The following is a 23,093-nucleotide window of genomic DNA, read 5'->3' on the forward strand; positions in this document are numbered from 1 at the left end:
TTCATAGCATTCTTATAATCCTTTTTCTGTAAAATTGGTAGTAATGTCCCTACTTTCATTTCAGATTTTAGTAATTTGAGTCATTTTTTTTTCCTAGTCAGTCTAACGAAGTTTGTTGATATTGATCTTCTTAAAGAACTTTCGGTTTTACTGATTATTTCCTTTCTGAGCTTTGGGTTTAGTATGCTCTTTTTCTATGTCCTTAAGGTGTAAGTTAGGTTATTGACTTGAGATTTTTGAATGTCTTTACAGCTATAAATTGCTCTCTTAGCATTGCTTTCACTATATCCCATAAGTTTTGGTACCCTGTGTTTTCATTTTTGTCTCCCAAATATTTACTCATTTCCCCTGTGACTTGTTTGACCCAATGGTTATGTGGATTTATGAAATTCTTATTTTTGCTGCTATTGATTTCTGGTTTCATTGTGATCAGAAAAGAAACTATATGATTTCAGTCTTAAGTCTATTAAGAACTAATAGATTTAAAAAATATGGCCTAATGTATGGCCTATCCTAGAGAACGTTTATGTGTGTGTGTGTGTGTGTGTGTATTCTGCTGTTGTTGGGTGGGGTGTTCTGCATATGTCTGTTAGGTCCAATTGGTTTAGTGTCATTCAAGTCCTTTTCCTTAGAAGCAGGGTATTGATGTGTCCAAGCATTGTAGTACTGCAGCAGTCCCCAGCCTTTTTGGCATCGGAGACCGGTGCTCCCATGAGAATCTAATGCCTGATCTGAGGTGGAGCTGAGGTGGTGATGCTAGCACTGGGGAGCGGCAGCAAATACAGATGAAGCTTCGCTTGCTCACTCACCACTCACCTGCTGTGGCCCAGTTCCTAACAGGCCACTGACTGGTGCCAGGGGCGGCCTAGGGTTGAGGAACCCTGTATTACTACAGTGTTTCTCTCTTCAATTCTGTCAGTGTTTGCTACATGTATTTTAAAGCTCTGATATTTGGTGTACATATAATTATCATCTTGGTGAATAAGTCCCTTTTATCAGTATATGTCCTTTGTCTCTTAACAGTTTTGACTTAGTCTATTTTGTCCGATATTACTGTAGCCACCCCAGCTCTCTTGGGTTAATAGTTGCATGAGAGATCTTTGTTCCATCCTTTCACTTTCAAACTGCTTGTGTCTTTAGGTCTAAAGTGAGTCTCTCATAAGCAGTATACAGTTTAATCTATGCCTTTTGAACAGAGAGTTTAATGCATTTACATTTAAAGTAACTGTAGGCATACCTAGGAGATGCTGTGGGGTTTGGTTGCAGACCAGTGTGCAATAAAGTGAGTCACCCAAATTATGTTGTTTCTCAGTGTGTGTAAAACTTATGTTTACTGTAGTGTAGCAAGTATGCAGTATAGCATCATATTTACAAAACAATATAACAATCTTATTTAAAAAAATAAATTATTGCTAAAAATAACCATCATCTGAGCCTTCAATGAGTCAATCTTTTTCTGGTGGAGGGGCTTGCCTCAGTGTTGATGAAAACATAGTATCTGTAAAATGCAATGAAATGCAATAAGATGAGATGTCCATATTGATAAGTAAAGACTTACAGGAAGCAAAAGGGCAAATTTGTCTTGTAGCTTGTCTCTCATTCCCTCCATTAGTTTTTGTTGACTTATTCTGTGTGACATGTTTGATTACCTCATTTTTTGTATATATTTTGTGTATAGCTATTTTCTCATTGGTTACCATGGGGATTACATAACATACTAAAGTTATTAAAGTCTAATTTGAATTTATGCCAGCTTTTCAGTCCCATATCAAAACTTCTATACAGCACTGTTTCTACATTTTTCACAAATTACCTGTATTGTGCACCCGCTAACATAGATTTATAATTTTTTTGCATGCATCCATCTTTTAAGTTCTATATATTTACAAGTGAGAATTACAATGCCGGCTTTGTAATTTGCCCATGTATTTACCTTTACTGTCTTTTTGATTTGAAGGACTCCCTTCAGCATTTCTTGTACAGCAGGTGTATTGACAGTGAACTCCCTCATCTTTTTTCTTTCATCTCACTGCTTTCTGGCTTCCAAGGTTTCTGCAGAGAAATCAGCTTATTGAGGATGAGTTACTTCTTGCTGCCTTCAAGACTTGGTTTTTGACATTTGTCTCTTGTGCCTTGGTATGGGTCTGAGTTCATCATACTTGGAGCTTCTTGGATTTGTATGAAATTGGGAAGTTCTTAACAATAGCATCCTCAAATAATCTGCCCCTTTCCCTTTCTCTCAAGGACTCCGAATGGGTCCCATGGGTCCCTTAGGCTCTGTTCACTGATTTTTCTGTCCGCTTAAATCTGTTGAAGTCTTTGCATGATTTTTCATTTCAGTTGTATTTTTCAGATTTTATTTGGTTCATTTCTATAATTTTTATATTTTTGATCACATATCGTTTTCCTGATAGTTTTGTGTTTTCCTTTAGTTCTGAGAGCATATTTAAGGTAGTTGTTTAAAAGTCTTTAGTAAGGCCCATATTCAGGCTTCTCCTGGGGTGGCTCTGTCAGCTTTTTACTTTGAATAGGCCATGTTTTCCTGTTTTTTTTTTTTTTTTTTACGTCTTGCAATTTTTTATTGAAAACTGGACTTTTGAAAAAACAGACATCTCTGCCAGTTTGTGTATTTCCTAGAGTCTCACCCCAGCTTCTCCCCAGGGCCTTACATGGTCTGTTGTGTGTCTAATCTCTTGCCCCAAACTCTGAGTCTCTAGGCTCCCTGTAGCTTTCACAAGCAGTGCCCACTTTCTGCACCTGAGATCTGAGGCAAAATAGACCAGTTCTGGCAGCCCCCAGCCAGGTTGCAGTGTTGCGGGTAAGGTCTGCCTGTTCCTCCTGACCACACTGGGGAGCGGTGGCCCAGGGCAAGAGAAAATGCCACGGCCTTGTGCTACAAACTTGAAGGTGTTTTTGTTCTTGGTGTCCACATGGTTGCTCAGACGTTTTCCAGAACTCCTCTTTAGATGTTTCACAGGGAAACGAGCTTGGAACTTCACTCAAGATTTCGTGCTCCGTTTTAAAGATTCAAACAACCTGACTTTCTTGAAGGGCCCCCATTCTGTGGGTTGTTGCTCTTGCACTGGACTCAGCGTTCACATTCTCTTCTAGGGCCCGCACATCTCTTCAGACTTTCTGGCAAGTGCTTCAGCCTGGTGGAGTCCACGTGAGTCAGGGGAGGGGTGGTAGGGGTGGGGTATGGGACACCTCTGACGGCAGTCGTAACCCCCAGGTACAAGTACGAGTTCTGCCCCTTCCACAACGTGACCCAGCATGAGCAGACCTTCCGCTGGAATGCCTACAGTGGGATCCTGGGGTGAGCTGGAGAAGGGTAGGTGGCTGTGGGTTCCTTGGGGTGTTACCCCCCAACCTAGCCTCACACTCTGCTCCTCTCCAGCATCTGGCACGAGTGGGAAATCGCCAACAACACCTTCAGGGGCATGTGGATGAAAGATGGTGATTCCTGCCGTTCCCGGAGCCGGCAGAGCAAGGTGGGGCCATGTGGGAGGGGGCCCCTGGCTTCTTCCACCCACCCACCAACCAACCAAGGTTTCCCTCCCAGGTGGAGCTTACATGTGGAAAAAGCAACCGATTGGCTCGTGTGTCTGAGCCAAGCACCTGTGTCTATGCGCTGACATTCGAGACACCCCTTGTCTGCCATCCCCATTCCTTGTTAGGTAGGAGGCTGAGACCAGTAGGGGTGGGGAAATGGGGGGCAAAGGGGCTCAGCTAAATCTGGTTCCTGCTGGATTTTAGTGTACCCAGCCTTGCCCACGGCCCTGCAGCAGCGGTGGGACCAGGTGGAGCAGGACCTAGCTGATGAACTGATCACTTCCCAGGTGAGTTGCCGGGGCAGGCATCCCCCCTGGCTGGGTGCAGCACAGCCACAAGCTGGGTGTTCTCTCTCCTTCCTTGACCTTCAGGGCTATGAGAAGTTGCTCAGGGCACTTTTTGAGGATGCTGGCTATTTAAAGGCCCTAGGAGAAAATGACTCTGCACAGCAGGAAGGAGGTACTCAGGGCCTGGAGTTTGAGACCTTGGAGAGCTGCAGTAAGGTACAGATTAGTGGGAGGAGGCTGAGTTCCCGGGACACTGACGGCCTCCTGCCAAGGGGCCTGACTTTCTCTTCGAACTCTTCTGTTCCAGGCACATAAGGAACTGTCAAAGGAGATTAAAAGACTTAAAAGTATGCTGACCCAGCATGGCATCTCCTATACCAAGCCTGCAGGTAAGTCATGTCTGGTCAAGAGGCCAAGCCCACCTTAGGACCTGCTGCCTATGAACGAGGTCCTGACCTGTCACCTTTTGGTGTTTTGGCAGAAACTTCCAGCTCTGAACACTTGGGCCCCAAGACACCCACACACAGGACAACAGAGCAGCTACGAGGTGACTTGGGGTTGCGTGGAGACACCTTGTGAGAATCTGGGACTGGGCTGGAGACAACCAGACTGGCATCTTATAGCAGAAAAGAGGAACAACGGGCCAGGACCATGGTGCAGAGCAAGAAGTCCTGGGAAAAGCTGTGCCTTCTGGGCTAGTAGCTGTCAGGGTTGTGCTCAAAGATGCAGACAAATAAAGATTCAAAGTTTTAATTCCCATACTGATAAAAATAATTCCATGAATTCTGTAAACCATTGCATAAATGCTATAGTGTAAAAAAATTTAAACAGGAGTTAACTTTAAACAATTCACTACAAGTAAATGATTATGCATTATAAATACTACCTTCTGGGTTAAGAAAATTCCATTCCAATAACATTCTCATCTAAATATTCAAAACATACATACGGATTGGGGGTTTCCATAAATTAATGCACATAAAGCATCCACACTGAATTGAAGTCTGCTGACCAGTTACATGAATGGTGTGACGATATTACCATTAATGTTGAACAGGAGAGCTGGGAGAGGACACCAAGCACCACACGGCTTCTGTTGCTACACCCAGCACACCCCTTGCTCCTTACCCACAGATGGGATGGTGAAGCCCTGAGAGGCTGAGCCAATCACCAGCTCAGCCTGTGAAGCCTGCACAGGGCAGCTCCCTCAGAAGACCAGGGCCACTGCAAGGGTGGGGAGGACCTCCAGGAGCAGCCCCCCGGAGCATGCCGCAGTGATGGCCCTAAGCGCCTGGGCACCTGGCGAGTTCTGCTCTGGGTGGTTCTTTGGTCTTCCCATCACATACCTGTCCTCAGAGCCAGTCCTGACCTGAGAAGGGCAAGTGCTCAGGGCTGTGCCCCCAGCCCCGGCTGTGGGGCACCTGTAAGCACTGCACCTCCAGTCCCCCAAATCCCACAGAACTGACTGGAGTAGCTTATAAATAGACCTAAAGCTTAATTGTTCTTGTTTATAATTTGAAAATGTCTAGGCTAGATATCAGTCATAAACACAGTCCTGTTATCCCAAAAAAGGCTAAAGGCCCGAAATGGGAAACAAGTGCATAAATATTAATAAAAATAGTCTTAAACAGTGATAACAGTAGCACAAAATATACGTAATTTCTAAGAGCTAATAAATCATTATCACTATATTTAAAAACAAATAGATTCACTAAAACCAAGTAAATAGTTACCTTTAGTAGCGGACTAGCTGCGGAATGTCATGGATCCACCTTTAAAATGACAACTTTTCAATCATTTTGTCTTACATTAAAATGTTTTAAACTTACTATAGTAAATACATTCTAATTTGGTCACTGATAAAAATTTTTACCTAGTCACTTCGCACTTTAAAAAATGCTATTAAAAGTCTTTGGCAAAGCCCCAGGCGAGTAGAAATGCATCAGTGTTCACTTCCAGGCCAGAAGGCTAGTACCTGCTCCCGCTCCCAGCGGCAGGTTCTGGAAAGATTTTCTCACGGAAGTCTAGACCTGCTTTGCTGAGAGCAGAATTTGGGTAAATTACAGCCATCTCACTTTTCAGATTTCTAGGCAAAATGACCCATTGCAGACCAGAGGAGATTCTCGTCATCACTAAAATTAGACCCGCTCTCAGGAGAGTTTCTGCTGTGGTCCTGAAGCTAGGCTGCCGCTGAAGGGCCAAGGGACCCATGGTAGAGCCAGGTCCTCCGGCACGGCGGCCACGTCCTCAACCTATAGTCTCATGGCTGGCTGATAATACCTGGACATATCAGGCGACAGTGTCACCCTGAAGTCTGGACATGCCAAAGTTTGGCAAGCCTGTCCCACATGGGCAGGAGTCCTGGTGGTCCCAGGTGTGGGGAGTGACCGTGGGCCAGCTGGGACACTGGGCAGCCAGCTCCAGGAAGGTAGGGAGCACTACTGCCTGTCCAGAACAAGGCTCTGTAAAATTAATGTAACCCCTTGGCTGCACTTTTCACTAGTATCAAATTGTCTTACAAAGTTTCAAGGAAGAAAACTGAATGAACTGTTTCCCTCACTTCTTTTGCAAGGCACAGGCACTTAGAAAAAGTGGCCACGGGTCATAGATGTATGATCGAGCTCCCTCATGTCACGACGCTGGGATATAAAACTCTAATTAGTGTGCGCATGCACGTGTTTAGGAAGAGTTCCTTTCATAAAATTAAAAACTTCTAAATGTATGTCTTTCAATAATCACTCTGCTATAAATACTATTTGTCTGCACTTAATTTGAAACTTGTAAAAATCCTAGGCATTTCTCACTACTAGATAAATGCTCATTTCATAAGTACTAATTTCAGAATATGAAATCTCATATTTACCATACTATATGAATTAACAATAAACTGATAGGAAATATTTTAAGTTCACAGTACACATATAAAGCTTCATATTATCGCATATTAAAAAAAAAAACATGAACCTAGAAAGCAGCTTATAGCAACTTAGACCATCCATTTAAATTCTTCAGCTTACAAAGTGCTTGGCCGGGACCCGAACTCCCAGGATGTGGTCACAGTAGTGTCAGGACCGCAAACCCTATGTAATTACTGTGCCTGCCCAGACCCTGCGCGGTAGGCGTGGGCGTGCTGTGGGTTTGCCGTTAAGGTCTGTGAAGAGAATACCATGAAACCGTGGGTGCAGCTCAAGGCCAGGGTCCCGACGTCGGTGGCACCAGGAAGTGAGGCCACTGTGGCCACTGTCACCACTGGAGGGGCTGGCCCTCGCAGTAAGGGCACTCAGGTGCGCTGGCAGCACAGGGCTCGCAGAGCACGCGGTGCTGGCAGGGCCGCAGGACGGTGCCACGGGCCCGTTCTCCGCACACCACACACTGCTTCGCTCGGAGCTGGAAGATCACCTGTGGGCAAGATGAGTTGGGGGGGTCATGGGAGGACCCGCCCTACCACCAGCCCCCTGCCTTCCCAGAGGCAGTGTGAGAACCCTCGAGGACGATGGTCCCCTGGCTACCGCAATATGGCTCAGGGCTGGGGTGGGACATCCGTGCCAGGGGCCACCTGGGGAATACAAAGATGGGGGTGGAAGCTGTTTCTCCATAAGACCCTTAAGCAGAGAACTGGCTCCCAGGGCCAAGTTACCACACAGACATGGAGAGGGCCAGGATAGAGGCCTATGACCTGTGGCTGGTGGCTGCCAGGATTTGGGCTTAGCATGACCTTGATTCGACACTCAGCCTCTGGCTGAGCGAAAAGCCACAGCCGGGAGATGGCTACTTGAAGGGGAAGCGGCCTGGTATATGCATTGCAGCTGGACCTTGGCCACAGGCAGCAGAGAGGGCATGTGTGATGAGGCAGAGCCATGGAAACTTCCAGATACTCTAACAAAAACACCCTGGTGTGAAAGGAGTTTCTACCTGAACTGAGGGCAATGGGTTTTATACTACAGCAGAACAAACAATGAAATCAGGCAAGAGGTAACCAGTGACCCTGGAGGGTGACCTCAGTCACATGCCCCAGGCATACACCATGGTTCCAATGGTGTGGGGTGAGAGGGGCATCCACCCTGTCCATGAGGGCACAGCCGGCAAACGTGGAAGGTTCCGGAAAGGAAGTGCAGGGCCAGCCTGGCAAGAGAAGTGGTACACACACTCCCTGAAGTAGAACATGAGCGGCCACCTAAGGACCTGGGGCAGGACAGACCACACGGGGGAAGCAGCAGCGCCAGGCCTGGTCCCGGCCGTCATCCTCTCCCCGCTCTCCCCACACACTGGGCCAAGGACAGACAGCTGGTACCTCGGAAACAAACAAGGACTCACCCCGTCCACGGCCTCCAAGTCCAGGCGCAGCTGACTCTGCAGCGAATGCAGTTTGGGAAGCGGGATGGTGCCAATGTCGCCGCAGCCCCTCAGCCCGGGGAGTGTGGACATGCCCCGGCTCTCCAGCTCTTCCTGCAGCTGCCTGAACTGGGCCTCCACCTCTTCCTTCTTCTGCAGTGCCAGCTGCCGGGCGCTGTCGGCCGCCAGCGCACGCTCCTTTGCCTCCTTGGCCTCCCGCTGCCATGCGTCACAGGCCTGAAACCCACGGGGCTGCAGTGGCCAGCGTGGGGGAGGGGGTACCCTGCATGCACATCAGTTTGGCCTGCACCCACGTCCCCACCTCAGTGCTTACCTGCTTCACCTGCTGCCAGGACTCCTCCCACTGCCTGATCTTCCTCTTGGCCTCATCCAGCTGCCGCCTGACCCGTGCCAGCTCCGCACTGTTTGGACTTGCGCTTGCAGAGGATGTGGGGCCGGCATTCAGAATGGGGGATGGGCTGGGAGAGAAGCTGCCGGAAACAAAGTCCCAGATGCTCCCAGGAACGCTGGTCAAACCTGAGTGAGGAGGAGACAGGAGATGTCAGCCCCAGGTGCGCCGAGACATCACAGACGTCTTCTGAGCAGGCTCTGGGACCTCTGGGGCTCCACTGACAAGGCCATTGTCCCTGATCTTCTGACCAAGATTTAAACAGAAAAGTAAATAAATTCAAAGTTTCTGTGACTGCATCGTGTGGTGTAGCAGTTCTCAAACTCTGGTCCCAGGAACTCTTTACACTTGTGGAATCCTGAGACCCCCAAAGAGCTTCTGTTTACCTGGGTGACACCTGTTGATATACAGAGTCACGTGGCACTTAACAAGAGATACTTTGAGCAATGCATCAATCATTAGGTAATTCTGTTATTGTGTAAACATCACAGAGTGCACTTACACAGACCTAGATGGTCTAGCCTGCTACACACCTGGGCTCTATGGTGTAGCCTATTGCTCCTAGGCCACAAACCTATACAGCATGTTACTGTACTGAATACTGCAGGCAGTTGTTAACACATGGTATTTGTCTATCTAAATACAGAAAATGTTCATAAAAATACTGTATAAAATATTTAAAAAACCGTACACCTGTATAGGGTACTTACCATGAATGGAGCTTGCAGGCCTGGGAGTTGCTCTGGGTGAGTCAGTGAGTGGTGAGTCCCTTCAGGCCTAAGACATTACTGTATACGACTAGAGGCTCAATAAGCACCGTCCCCAAACCCTCCCCACTGCTTCCTTCTAACAGCATCTGAAATGCTCCGTGAACAGAGATGTGGGGTGGACTGGCCGGGAAAACACAGATCACCGTAATAGTGACTGTCAGGAAGGAGTGAAAAGTGGCCTGAGGATCAGTAGGAATAATAAATCAAGATGGAGGGATAAAGGAACATAGGGGATTGTCGTGGAAATGTGGTTTTGGCTACAGCATGTTGGTGCAGTGGTATTCATTAAAAATAAAAGGTGTTTAACACAGAGAGGTTATAAAACTGAGGAATCAATATTTTGACTTTGGAAATTTATTTCTGACTCCACTGATATATCTGGCAGAAGAGACTCTCTCTGGCATTAAATTAATGGAAGAGAAAAACCTTACTTACGCTTTACATCATTAAATATTTGGAAATATTTTCAAACTACAGGGACAGGCTGGCTCCACATTACCACAGAAAGCTTCTTCTAAAGTCGCAGTGGCACGTAATACTTATTAAAGTTGCTTCTGTGGAACTGTGTCCTTGCACAGGACCTTAGCTCCTCAACAAAGAATTTACAGCAGGGAACTATGGAGACCATCGAGTTAGATCTGGGATGGCTACAGTGCCCTCTGAATATGTAGCACTGTGGGGACAGGCTCCTCTGTGCTGAAACAGTTCAGTGGCTGACTGAATGAGATGTCATCTGTGTATTCAAAATTGAACTGCTGTGAGTGAGAGGGAATCTATTTGCCAAGTCCCACAGATATTGCTCCCATCGGAGATAAAAATTCCACCCGAACCACGTATCATTTCCATTTCTCACAGAAAATTCGGCTCCATTATTATCTTATGGGATCGCCACTGTACACACAGTCTATCACTGACCAATAAGTCGTCATACGGTGTATGACCGTTTAAGAATTAAACAGATATTTTAAAATATTCTTTTAAAGTATAACAGATTATATAAGTAACATTTTTCAATGAAAAAATAATGTAAAACAAGAAATGGCGCTGTTTTCTGTTTTCACAAATCTGTCTGCTCCTGCACTGGGTCTCTGGCGACGCTGCGCCTCTGCAGCCTCAGAAATCCCAATGCATGTATAAGTGAGAAAGGTAGGTCACGCCGCAGTGTTGTCATGACTGTGTCTCAGGATCCTGGACACACCGAGACCGCAATAGAGGCTGGCATGCAACACCCCATCTAGAACCCAGGACACCTCCAACGAACCAGCAGACACATGGGACATGGGTTGGCCTGAGGTAAGTGCCAAGGCTCACACCACAGGGAGTGTGCAGGGCAGCATGGGACAGCCTTGGTTTATTCAACTGTAAACCGTCACTATAGAGCGGCCCTCCCCGCGAACCCTGGCTCACCTAGGGAGTTGTAGGACGAGGCTGAGGAGCCCAGCATCCTGGGCTCCGACTTGAGGGGTGGCGGCTGCTGGGGGGGCGTCATGGCCGAGGAGACGAGTGGCCCCGACAGGGACTGGGAGAGAGAACTGAGTGGGGAGGTGGACAGGGACGACGAGGAGTGCAGGGATGGGGAGCGGGCCAGGCAGCCCGGGATGGTGACGGGTGCCGAGCCCCCAGGCAACCTCTGACCTGCAGGGGGACAAAGAGGGGTGGCTGCTAGGGGGCCCAGGCGTGCAGCCACCACGTGAAGATGCAGAGCCAGAGCTCCCCCCAGGGTGAGATGTGGCCACCGCCCTCACCGCTCAGACAAGTATTGAATGCACAGAGAGCAAAGGGGTTCAGTGGGGTCCTGCAGAGGCCAGACACCCACAAGGCCCCGCCCACTGACCTACCCCGAGCATGGTGGTCCCAGTAATTTTAGAACCCGCATAAATGGTTTCATTTCTTTTAACATCAGAAGAAAAAGATGAACTTTTAGTCAAATAAAATGATTTGATATATGTTAACATATTCATCTTTATGTCAATGTAGTAGTTAAAACATCTAGAAAACCATGAAAGCCGGCCGTCCCTGTCCCCCATCCCACCCCTACTCCATTTCTGCAGGGCCCCCTTTGCTCAGATGGAGGTAAACTGAGGGAGTGGGAGGCTGACCCTGCCCAGGCTGCAGGGACCTGAGGCGCGGGGGAGATGGGACCCCTTCCACCCTAGAACCACTTAAGAATTCTTGAAAGGTCCAGCTGTCCTGGCCGCCCTGACAAGAGCTCCAGGTGCCAGTGCTCTTACCTGTGGGTCCCAGATCACTGCTGTCCTGTTCATCCAGCTCCTTATCCAGCGGGGCGAGGCTTACATCACTAAGGTGGAGATCTAAGGCAGAGCCTATCCAACCAGAAAGACGTCGAGTTAGCACTCATGAACATGCAGAGCCACAATGAAAAAGAGGCCTGGCTCTCTGGGGAGGGAGAGACCCCCGGCCTCAGGGATGGGGGCCGAGAATGGGCCCCCCGCCAGTCTCCCAGTTAGACTTGCTCTCTCCTCCTCCAGAACCAGAGCATCTTGGCATCCCACATGTGGCCCCCGCAGCATGGCCTCGCCGAAATACCATGTTTCTCCTACGTTTAGATTTCTAATCACTGCATGACATTTGACCAAATAAACATACTTGACCAGTAAAAAAAAAAAAAAATTCCACGAGGGTGCCGTTCATGGGAAATTAGCTCACAGACAATGGCATAAGGTCATACTCGTGCTGTGTGCTGACATGGGGATGCTGACCTCCACACTGGGGTCATGACAGGGAGACCTGCATCTTGTTCTTCCTTCAAACAGTGAACAGGGTTCCATTTCCACCCTGTTCCACCAGGGACCCCAGGGTGGCCCAGGCATGTCTATTAAAGGGGAACAGAAACACACAGGCCCCTGAGAGCTGGCCTCCCAAAACTTTCGCCAACCTGGAACAGAGCAGGAAGCAGCCTTGGGGCAGCTGCGGTCAGGCCAGCCAGCCTCCAAAGCCAGAACCTATCCCATAAGTTCCCGAAGTCACACAGAATCAGGGAAAGGAATGCAGGAGCTCCTGGGACACACCCCATGGGCCTGTGCCACCTTCTCAACTCAAAGTCAGGCAAGCTTGGTGGCACTTAAGTCACAGCACAGTTCTGCTAATCAGTGCCTCTCACACCCCACCTCTGGGGGCCCACTCTGCCCTCTCACAGTACCCCCTCCCAGAAGCAGGTGGGCCTCTCCTGTATGGCTGAGCCCTGTCTCCCCTATTAGCTCAGTCTCCCATGATGCCTGGTCAGACGTACCAAGTCCCATTTTAAGAAGCCACAAAGTCACCCTGCCCCCAACTCCTGGGACAAACATCTCTGCACAGCCCAGGGGATGCACTACGGAGACCCCGGTCAGACCTGCTGCTCTGGGTTAGAAAGATGGGCTTCTAGAGCCTCCTGCCTCTGCCCTGCCCCAGGGTGCCTGGTTCCAAGTGTCACAGAGTCCCTGGATCATGTCTGATGAGCAACATCAAGTCAGAGCTGCCCTGGGAGAAAGGCCACTGCTCAGCTCTGACCACATCCTACACTTGGCTTCGGCCCAGGCTCCCGGCCGCATCAGAGGGACAGCCATGTCTCCTGCTCAGGGTCATGCCAGGAAGCTGCAGGGCCTAGGCTGCAAGGAGTGGCCGGGCTAGTGTTGTTTTAAACGACTGCATTCGAATCCAAGAGTCAGGTGAAGGCTAAGCCAAGGAAGGAGACGAAAGAGCAGCTAGGGAAACAGAGGAACCCACCTGTGCCGTGGGGGTGCTGCTGCCTTTTGAAATGAGACACATTTACTGTATCGGCATAAAACGTAGGACAAGAGACGTGTGACTTCCAAAGAACATTAAGTCCCCAGCACGTGCAGATTCGTGGAGAGCTGGCTACAGGACGTATGTAAAGCAGACTTGGGGTACAGGCCCAACAGGGACCCCCGGCTGCGCTGTCCCTTCCCCACTCAGCCCTGGTGGGGATCACGTGGGCTGACCACAAGATGGGCTCCTCGCTGATGCTCGGTGCTAGGCTTGCACATCTGTGAGCCATCGGCTCTGGCCTCCTTGGTGTGAGGCCCGGTGTGCACAAAGGCAGGCAGATGGGGAGGGCTTGCTTCTGGGACATGAGGGAGCAGCCCTGCCTGGTGAGGCCCAGGGCCTGCCTCTTTGTTTCATCACTGCTGCCTATGAACATGACCCCAACCCGACCCTGCTGGGAACCACAGAGTGAGTTGAGGACCATGCTCCATTGGCCAGAGAGAGTGCTGGAGGGCCTCTAACCGTGGAGCATCAGGGTCAGGCTGCCAAGTCACCTGAAGAACCAGTCCTGTCACTAGGAGCAGTGGGGAAACACCCAGGCCCTGCCCCCCTGCAAAGCTATTCACATGAAGGTGTTCAGGACTCTGAAGGTCTTATCTGGAAAGGTGGTGAACACTCAGGGGTGCCACTGGCCCCTCACGCAGACCAGGAGCCCAGCGCTGCCCCTCTCTACAGCCCCCAGATTCCAACTGTTGCTCTGGAATGTGAAGCGGGAAGGTGCTGAGCCTGTGACACTGGCCCTGCAGACACCTAACCCTACAAGGATGTCTGTGGGAAGGAGCAGACAGCAGGCTCCAGGTTGGCAGCACTGCAAGCTCTTCAGTCCCAGGGAAGGTGACAGCATTCCTCATGGTGGCCTCCTGTGACAACAGCAGCAATGAGATGCTGCCTGGCAGCACCTGCACAGCTGGACCAGCTTCTTCAACAGGTTCCCCGATATACCCAATACCATGGCCAAGGACCAGGTGATGTGAAAAATGTCTGATGCCACAGGTGTGACGAAAGATCCTCAGGGAGACCCTGAAGCAGAAACCTATGGGAGCAGTGCCCACCTCTGGCCTGCACAGGCTGATATTCTTCCTGGGGACTCCCTCTGTGGGTGCCCTTCTCCGTCAGCTGTGCTGCTCAAGCCCTTCTTTGCAGCAAGCTCCTCTTGCTCCATGGACAGCTTCTTCCTAACACCCAGGACCATGGGGGCCTTCGTATCTGGAGGCCGCTGAAACCAGGCACCACATGCCAGGCAGCTTTAAACACCAAAAATCCATTCGACCAGTTCTGGAGCCAGAAGCCGGGATCAAGGTGTGTGGGGCTGCACTCCCTCTGGAGGCTCTGGGAGGCTCTAGCTTTGGACATTGCTGCCAACCCTTGGCCTTCCTTGGCTTGTGGATACATCACTCACCTCTGTCTCCCTTGTTACCTGGCCGTCTTCACCCCTGTCTGTTATCCAAATCTCCTCCTCCTTATAAGGACAGCAGTCATTTTGGATTAGGGCCCATGCTAATGATCTAATTTTACCTTGATTACATCTGCAAAAACTTCCCGAAAAAAGTCACATTCTCAGGTGAGGGGCAAGAAGGTAAGACTGATAAATATATTTTTGGGGGACATATTTCACCCCGAAACAATGGGGACTACCTGGGGACAGCCCCCACCCAACCTATCCCCTCCAGGCTGTGTTCTGGTGTTTAAATGGGCACCTTCCACAGACCCAGCAACCTGCCAGCAACAGACCTGTGTCCTGTTGCTGTGAACTTCCATCATGGGTCCAGTCTCTTGCTCCTACCTGCTCTCTGGGATGATGCAGCCCGTCACTCAAGCCTGCCCCGTCAGCCTACCCTTTACTTTTTGCCATCCTCACTTGTCTCATTTTTCAAACTGCTCAGGCCTTGCTCTTCAGCGCTCAACCATTCCCCAAAACCCCTCTGGTCAAAGGTGGTCCCTGCCCACCTCCTTCCTCTCCTGTTCTTCTCCTTCTCCTCTGCCTGGGGCCACTTCTTGGTCCTCCCACCCTCCTTGGAAGCTCAGCAGCCGTTCCATGCCCAGAGACACATGGATTCTGCAGCCCTCACCTCCAGATGCCCTAGATTCCCTGGCATGGCCACATTACCTCCTCCTACCAGGGAGAGGCCCCACTACTGCATCAGCTGTCTCAAGCTGCACACAGGTGCCCCCCTCAAGCTGGTGCACCTAGGTCCACTCAGCAGAAGCCCTTAGCTCCTCCTCCTCCCTCAACCCTCATCAATAAGGGCACCAAGCTCTAGCCACCTCTGCAGGCTGCCCCTTCACAACGACCTGCACTATCCCAGGAGTGACCTTTCCATAATGCCAACCCCATCATGTCAAAAGTCCTGCCTCCCGAAAACACTGCACATCTTGGAATGCAGGTTAACACTCGCTGGCCCGACTCTGCCTCACCCTGCCCCTACCCCAAGCGGCCTTCTCATCCCAGGAATGGCTCACTTTCTGTTCTCAAAGGACATTATGACACTACTATAGGCTGCAGCCCCACTTGTCCTGAGAGAACTCCTGCTCAGCCTCTAAAACCTTTCTCAGAATCGCCCCCTGCTCCATTCCTGCATATCACCCTAGACTGTGCGTGCGGGTGCACCTGAACCAGTGCTGACCAATGTGCAGACTCACCGGCTGAGAGCAAGCACCCTGCCCCTCCCCTTCCCCCACCTCTCCAGGCTCTCTGTGCTGCAGCCAGAAGAATGGAGGCCCAAATCTGCCCTTCATGAGCTGTCCTGGCACACCTACCCAGCCTGGGGTCCCAATCCCCTGTCCTGGGTATGCTAGTAAGTCAGACCTAAGAACATGGACTCAGTCCTCAGAATCAGCAGTTCTGAGATCAGGTTATGGATGGTCAGCTTCAAAGCTAGTGGAGTTTCAGAAGCACTTTGAATAATAAAGGCGCAACGAATGAATGACTAAATGGATGGGAGAAGCAAACTGGACTGCAAGAGCCTTTTCCCACCTGGAAGTGATTTATCTCACCATGCTCACCTACCCCATGACTCAGCACACAGGTGTAACCCTGCTGCCCCCTCAAGCACAGTCAGCACAAGAGGGGCCAATCCTTACCTGACAAACCACAGGCCGCCTTGGGCTTACAAGGCAGAGACAGCTGCTCCCAGAATGGGTCCTGGTCCACTTTCTCATTAGAAGTACTTCTCTCATCCTACCACATCTTGCTGTTCCCAGAAATTAGACCGAGGTCTCCTGAGATATTCTCTTAAAAGAACTGACTTTCAAAACGGCTTTAATACTCAAAATCCAGATGAATTCAGATGCTTAAACTGTGCCCAGCCAACATATCAGGAACCGCCCAGATGTTAATGATAAATTAGCTGAAACCTGCTGAGTAATGGCTCTGGCAAAGCCCTGTTCGCGACGTGACAAAGCACATTCGAGAGGCGTCGCGGTCCCCTGGGGTCAAGGGACATACGAGGACAACGCACACAGTGCAGAATTAAAGGCCACATTGGAGGACCCCGAGGCTCCCCGCACCCACCGATCCAGGCAGTCCTCCCCCAACTACAGGACGGAGAAGCACCTGGCATACCCGCTCACCCTTCGGTCTGAGTTTTCGCAGGCGGCGATTCACAGCGGGACGAGACAGGAAATAGTCCTCTCGGGAGCAAGAGACCCACCTCTGTCAGGTAATGCAGGCTCTCCTGGACAAGCCTCGCGGCTGGCGCCCCCCAGGGAACAGCAGGAGCCTCTGCAGAGCAGGCTCCTCAAGAGGACACGTCTGCATTTACCTCATTCCGCAGCCCCTAGGAAACGCGGTACCAACCCCCCTGGCTGTCACACCTGGTCCGGAAGCGGGCACTGCGGACCAGTGCGAGGAACACCTGGAGGGGAGGCACACCTAGACAGGGAGGTTGGCGGTACCACACCTGAGAGGGGCGCTCGGCCCGCTCCGCAGCTTCGCAGAACGACGACCCGTACCTGACAGTGCAGGGCTGAGGATGCTGACTCACCGTCCGCCGCCACCACCTCGGATTCAAATACGGCCCGCGGCCCGCGCCCCGCCCACCCCACGCCGGCCCCGCCCATAGATGACGCAAGCCTTAGACAAACCCTGCCCCTGATTACGCAAGCCTTAAACGGGCTCCAGTCCCGCACGCACCGGCCCCGCCCCCGGTGACGCAAGCCTCAGACGTGCCCCGCCCCCGCCGTTCGCGAAACCAAGGATCCTGCCGCTTTTTGCGGCGGGTCACTTCGGGCAATGAGCTCTGCAGGTTGCTAGTTTAATGGTCACTATTTTAATCAGAAATCTGTTCGTATGAAGTGAAAAGCAAAGAAAACCTGTCAAGTGGCCCCGAAATTATTCCACTAAATCCATTAAATACAGAATAGCTGGGAAACAGCACCCATTTTAAATAAATGACTGAATTTAAAAATGGATTATTTTAACTCAATGCATTAGCAACAATATAATCTGAATGAAACTGCACTACAGGAGAAAATCCGACCTACACCTATTAGCCCCAAAGTAGGTAGGGTGGGCACTTCAGGTCCTTGGAGACCTCAGCAATACAAAGACTGCCCAGCTACGGCCATCCTGCGGTCAGAAGGCAGTTCTGAGGTTCCATTATTTCCCATAACCCTGGGCACTAGTATTTGGGATATAATCTTATGCGTGATCTCAGGAGGGAGGTCAGAGAAAATGGGAGGATCTCACAGATAGTAGAGAATCATTATTATAACAACAGCAATAAAAACATATTATCTGTAAATGGAGACGATGTTTACCCTGGAAAAAACACACCTCTTCACCTCCCAGTAACTGGTTCAGGAAATATTTAAGTCAATGACAGAACACACAGCAAGATGGTCAGTGACATACAAAAACAGGCTGAGGGTGCCCCTCAGTTGTTAGATAATGGCTAGAAAAATTACTAGAAATATGCTAACTCCAATCTTAAATCATCACTCCCATTCTCATTCCCCTAAAGCCTCCATCTCTGCCTTGCCCTTTAGCTGTGCAGCTGCCCCAGCAGGAGGAGGACTCAATTACTCTGCAGCCCCAGGCTCCTGGTGAGGCCAGTGTTCTCATGACCATGCGCAATACAGCCAAAGTGACAGATGACCAAAAACACACGTCTGGCTTTTCCACAAAAATTTACATTCTGCAACATGTCTGAAATAGATTCTTACAGAAACACGACAATGTCAGTGCTAAGAGAAGTCAGGGAGATGAGGAGAGTCTTGGGTTTACCTGCGACAGACTCCAGGGCACCGCTGGTAGGGTCAAGCAGGTGGGCACGGGCCGGGAGTGCAGGCAGAGTGGTGGGGGAGGAGCCACCGGAGCCAGTGCTAGATGCCAGGCTGGACGCCACGCTGGAGCTCACACTGGGAGCAAGCGGGTGAACCACTGCAAACACCGCCAGATGGTTCTGTGCAAAGACACAAACAAGATGAGCAGAAGCACCTGCACAGACAACAACAGCATGACCTTAATGCAGAGTGTTGGCCACTTCTAGTCCCAAAGCAAAAAAATAGACTTTTTCCCTAAACGTCTACTTGCTTACAATAACAGCGACAGGCAGAATTGCAAGCTGCCGATCACTCAGGGATGGGAACAAATGCATCTAGAAAGTGTGTCATCTAATGAACTATGCAGGTTAACACTTGCTGGCCCGACTCTGCCTCACCCTGCCCCTACCCCAAGCGGCCTTCTCATCCCAGGAATGGCTCACTTTCTGTTCTCAAAGGACATTATGACACTACTATAGGCTGCAGCCCCACTTGTCCTGAGAGAACTCCTGCTCAGCCTCTAAAACCTTTCTCAGAATCGCCCCCTGCTCCATTCCTGCATATCACCCTAGACTGTGCGTGCGGGTGAACCAGTGCTGACCAATGTGCAGACTCACCGGCTGAGAGCAAGCACCCTGCCCCTCCCCTTCCCCCACCTCTCCAGGCTCTCTGTGCTGCAGCCAGAAGAATGGAGGCCCAAATCTGCCCTTCATGAGCTGTCCTGGCACACCTACCCAGCCTGGGGTCCCAATCCCCTGTCCTGGGTATGCTAGTAAGTCAGACCTAAGAACATGGACTCAGTCCTCAGAATCAGCAGTTCTGAGATCAGGTTATGGATGGTCAGCTTCAAAGCTAGTGGAGTTTCAGAAGCACTTTGAATAATAAAGGCGCAACGAATGAATGACTAAATGGATGGGAGAAGCAAACTGGACTGCAAGAGCCTTTTCCCACCTGGAAGTGATTTATCTCACCATGCTCACCTACCCCATGACTCAGCACACAGGTGTAACCCTGCTGCCCCCTCAAGCACAGTCAGCACAAGAGGGGCCAATCCTTACCTGACAAACCACAGGCCGCCTTGGGCTTACAAGGCAGAGACAGCTGCTCCCAGAATGGGTCCTGGTCCACTTTCTCATTAGAAGTACTTCTCTCATCCTACCACATCTTGCTGTTCCCAGAAATTAGACCGAGGTCTCCTGAGATATTCTCTTAAAAGAACTGACTTTCAAAACGGCTTTAATACTCAAAATCCAGATGAATTCAGATGCTTAAACTGTGCCCAGCCAACATATCAGGAACCGCCCAGATGTTAATGATAAATTAGCTGAAAGCTGCTGAGTAATGGCTCTGGCAAAGCCCTGTTCGCGACGTGACAAAGCACATTCGAGAGGCGTCGCGGTCCCCTGGGGTCAAGGGACATACGAGGACAACGCACACAGTGCAGAATTAAAGGCCACATTGGAGGACCCCGAGGCTCCCCGCACCCACCGATCCAGGCAGTCCTCCCCCAACTACAGGACGGAGAAGCACCTGGCATACCCGCTCACCCTTCGGTCTGAGTTTTCGCAGGCGGCGATTCACAGCGGGACGAGACAGGAAATAGTCCTCTCGGGAGCAAGAGACCCACCTCTGTCAGGTAATGCAGGCTCTCCTGGACAAGCCTCGCGGCTGGCGCCCCCCAGGGAACAGCAGGAGCCTCTGCAGAGCAGGCTCCTCAAGAGGACACGTCTGCATTTACCTCATTCCGCAGCCCCTAGGAAACGCGGTACCAACCCCCCTGGCTGTCACACCTGGTCCGGAAGCAGGCACTGCGGACCAGTGCGAGGAGCACCTGGAGGGGAGGCACACCTAGAGAGGGAGGTTGGCGGTACCACACCTGAGAGGGGCGCTCGGCCCGCTCCGCAGCTTCGCAGAACGACGACCCGTACCTGACAGTGCAGGGCTGAGGATGCTGACTCACCGTCCGCCGCCACCACCTCGGATTCAAATACGGCCCGCGGCCCGCGCCCCGCCCACCCCACGCCGGCCCCGCCCATAGATGACGCAAGCCTTAGACAAACCCTGCCCCTGATTACGCAAGCCTTAAACGGGCTCCAGTCCCGCACGCACCGGCCCCGCCCCCGGTGACGCAAGCCTCAGACGTGCCCCGCCCCCGCCGTTCGCGAAACCAAGGATCCTGCCGCTTTTTGCGGCGGGTCACTTCGGGCAATGAGCTCTGCAGGTTGCTAGTTTAATGGTCACTATTTTAATCAGAAATCTGTTCGTATGAAGTGAAAAGCAAAGAAAACCTGTCAAGTGGCCCCGAAATTATTCCACTAAATCCATTAAATACAGAATAGCTGGGAAACAGCACCCATTTTAAATAAATGACTGAATTTAAAAATGGATTATTTTAACTCAATGCATTAGCAACAATATAATCTGAATGAAACTGCACTACAGGAGAAAATCCGACCTACACCTATTAGCCCCAAAGTAGGTAGGGTGGGCACTCCAGGTCCTTGGAGACCTCAGCAATACAAAGACTGCCCAGCTACGGCCATCCTGCGGTCAGAAGGCAGTTCTGAGGTTCCATTATTTCCCATAACCCTGGGCACTAGTATTTGGGATATAATCTTATGCGTGATCTCAGGAGGGAGGTCAGAGAAAATGGGAGGATCTCACAGACAGTAGAGAATCATTATTATAACAACAGCAATAAAAACATATTATCTGTAAATGGAGACGATGTTTACCCTGGAAAAAACACACCTCTTCACCTCCCAGTAACTGGTTCAGGAAATATTTAAGTCAATGACAGAACACACAGCAAGATGGTCAGTGACATACAAAAACAGGCTGAGGGTGCCCCTCAGTTGTTAGATAATGGCTAGAAAAATTACTAGAAATATGCTAACTCCAATCTTAAATCATCACTCCCATTCTCATTCCCCTAAAGCCTCCATCTCTGCCTTGCCCTTTAGCTGTGCAGCTGCCCCAGCAGGAGGAGGACTCAATTACTCTGCAGCCCCAGGCTCCTGGTGAGGCCAGTGTTCTCATGACCATGCGCAATACAGCCAAAGTGAAAGATGACCAAAAACACACGTCTGGCTTTTCCATAAAAATTTACATTCTGCAACATGTCTGAAATAGATTCTTACAGAAACACGACAATGTCAGTGCTAAGAGAAGTCAGGGAGATGAGGAGAGTCTTGGGTTTACCTGCGACAGACTCCAGGGCACCGCTGGTAGGGTCAAGCAGGTGGGCACGGGCCGGGAGTGCAGGCAGAGTGGTGGGGGAGGAGCCACCGGAGCCAGTGCTAGATGCCAGGCTGGACGCCACGCTGGAGCTCACACTGGGAGCAAGCGGGTGAACCACTGCAAACACCGCCAGATGGTTCTGTGCAAAGACACAAACAAGGTGAGCAGAAGCACCTGCACAGACAACAACAGCATGACCTTAATGCAGAGTGTTGGCCAACTTCTAGTCCCAAAGCAAAAAAATAGACTTTTTCCCTAAACGTCTGCTTGCTTACAATAACAGCGACAGGCAGAATTGCAAGCTGCCGATCACTCAGGGATGGGAACAAATGCATCTAGAAAGTGTGTCATCTAATGAACTATTCTGCAAAAAGCAATTTTCAAAAGCAGGCATACAGCAATAGAAAACAACCCACCAAGAGATATAAGTAGAGAGCCGGCCCCCTTCTGAAAACATCAATGAACTGGTCCTATGACCTCATTACCCCAAAAAAATAAAAACTGGAGGCAATTCACACTATTTTTATTTGCTAGATAACAGATTAAAAAGACAAAGAACTAGCACAAACTTGATGAAGAGCCAGTAATGTGGAAGGCTGTGTGCACAAGAAAAACACTCAATGAAAATGGCACGGGAAAGTGCCGCAAGCCAGACCTCAGGGCTCTGTGCAGCAGCTGCATCTAAACAGCAGATTCCGGGGTCACTAGGAAATCAGGACACAGAACTATATCAAGGTAAATGGTGTGATGTCTCGGTTCTGCTTTAAAATAATACCGGAGAAGTTAACCTGGAGGTGGGGCAGCTACAACAAGGCCAGCAACAAGGTGAGATTACTATTTTGTCAGCTTAAGGGAAGGTTTCCATAATGGTGTTACTGTGCATTGTGACAGACAAAAATCTGACACAGGACAATTCTTTGGAGCAAATCTGTCCTGGCTTTGAGGCCTCGTTCTCTGTGTTCACGAGCTCCCAACTCTCTCCTGGCTTTGCTCAAGAGAGGTGCCCATGACAGACCATCAGTCCACAAGTGCAGAGACCCTAGAACTGATCACCACTATGTTTGAGGCTAAAATTTAAAAATAATTCAAACCGCAGAAGTCTGGAGAGCAGTGTCCCCCAACACTTCCTGGGGTCACCCACAAGTGGTCTTCCCTGTCCTTCCATCTGTGGAGGTGGGATCACAGGCCTCCCATTCCTCTCTCCCTCTGCTGGGCTGCGTGTCATCTCCAGGTGGGCTAGGAATCACAGTAACCCACAGACGACACTGCATATGCCTCACATTAAACCCTACACACTGAACCCAGCTTGGAGCCACCAGACTGAGGCACCTGCTGTGACTTCACCACCAGCCATCTCCAGAATGTTTTCATCTTCCCAAATTGAAACTGTGCCCATTAAACACTTATTCCCCATCCCCACCTGCCCCAGCCCCTGGCACCACCATCCTCCTTTCC

General features: G+C 50.3%; 3 protein-coding genes across 5 annotated transcripts in view; 1 reads left to right on the top strand and 2 right to left on the bottom strand.

Annotated features, from left to right (window-relative positions):
* GNPTG (N-acetylglucosamine-1-phosphate transferase gamma subunit) overlaps positions 1–4,724 on the top strand; it is an 18,828-nt gene extending 14,104 nt beyond the window's left edge. For both annotated transcript variants that reach the window (XM_011376835.2, XM_023521307.1), the window contains exons 4-11: positions 3,112–3,166; positions 3,233–3,316; positions 3,398–3,491; positions 3,563–3,677; positions 3,757–3,839; positions 3,924–4,055; positions 4,147–4,228; positions 4,321–4,724. In XM_011376835.2, the coding sequence (XP_011375137.1) occupies positions 3,112–3,166; positions 3,233–3,316; positions 3,398–3,491; positions 3,563–3,677; positions 3,757–3,839; positions 3,924–4,055; positions 4,147–4,228; positions 4,321–4,418 (743 nt within the window). In that variant the 3' untranslated portion in view covers positions 4,419–4,724. The remainder of the gene's footprint in view (positions 1–3,111; positions 3,167–3,232; positions 3,317–3,397; positions 3,492–3,562; positions 3,678–3,756; positions 3,840–3,923; positions 4,056–4,146; positions 4,229–4,320) is intronic.
* On the bottom strand, positions 4,574–11,668 carry UNKL (unkempt family like zinc finger). 2 transcript variants are annotated; one of them, XM_023521309.1, is made up of 5 exons: positions 11,582–11,668; positions 10,758–10,985; positions 8,506–8,708; positions 8,154–8,408; positions 4,574–7,238 (listed from the first exon to the last, which is right to left on the bottom strand). In XM_023521309.1, the coding sequence occupies exons 2-5, from the start codon at positions 10,837–10,839 to the stop codon at positions 7,083–7,085; spliced, it is 696 nt and encodes a 231-aa protein (XP_023377077.1). In that variant the 5' UTR covers positions 10,840–10,985; positions 11,582–11,668; the 3' UTR covers positions 4,574–7,082. The 2 variants fall into 2 exon arrangements, with proteins under 2 accessions (XP_023377077.1, XP_023377076.1); XM_023521308.1 differs by lacking the exon at positions 11,582–11,668 and adding an exon at positions 9,894–10,083 and having other exon boundaries at positions 10,758–10,862.
* Positions 11,009–23,093, bottom strand: part of LOC111730224 (putative E3 ubiquitin-protein ligase UNKL) — a 43,424-nt gene continuing 31,339 nt past the window's right edge. The window contains exons 10-12 of the mRNA XM_023521467.1: positions 21,600–21,777; positions 11,521–11,674; positions 11,009–11,487 (exon numbers count right to left, since the gene is read on the bottom strand). Of these exons, the coding sequence (XP_023377235.1) occupies positions 11,385–11,487; positions 11,521–11,674; positions 21,600–21,777 (435 nt within the window). The 3' untranslated portion in view covers positions 11,009–11,384. The remainder of the gene's footprint in view (positions 11,488–11,520; positions 11,675–21,599; positions 21,778–23,093) is intronic.

The sequence above is a fragment of the Pteropus vampyrus genome, unplaced genomic scaffold (assembly GCF_000151845.1).
Source record: "Pteropus vampyrus isolate Shadow unplaced genomic scaffold, Pvam_2.0 Scaffold303, whole genome shotgun sequence".
In the NCBI taxonomy this organism is placed as follows: Eukaryota; Metazoa; Chordata; class Mammalia; order Chiroptera; family Pteropodidae; genus Pteropus; species Pteropus vampyrus.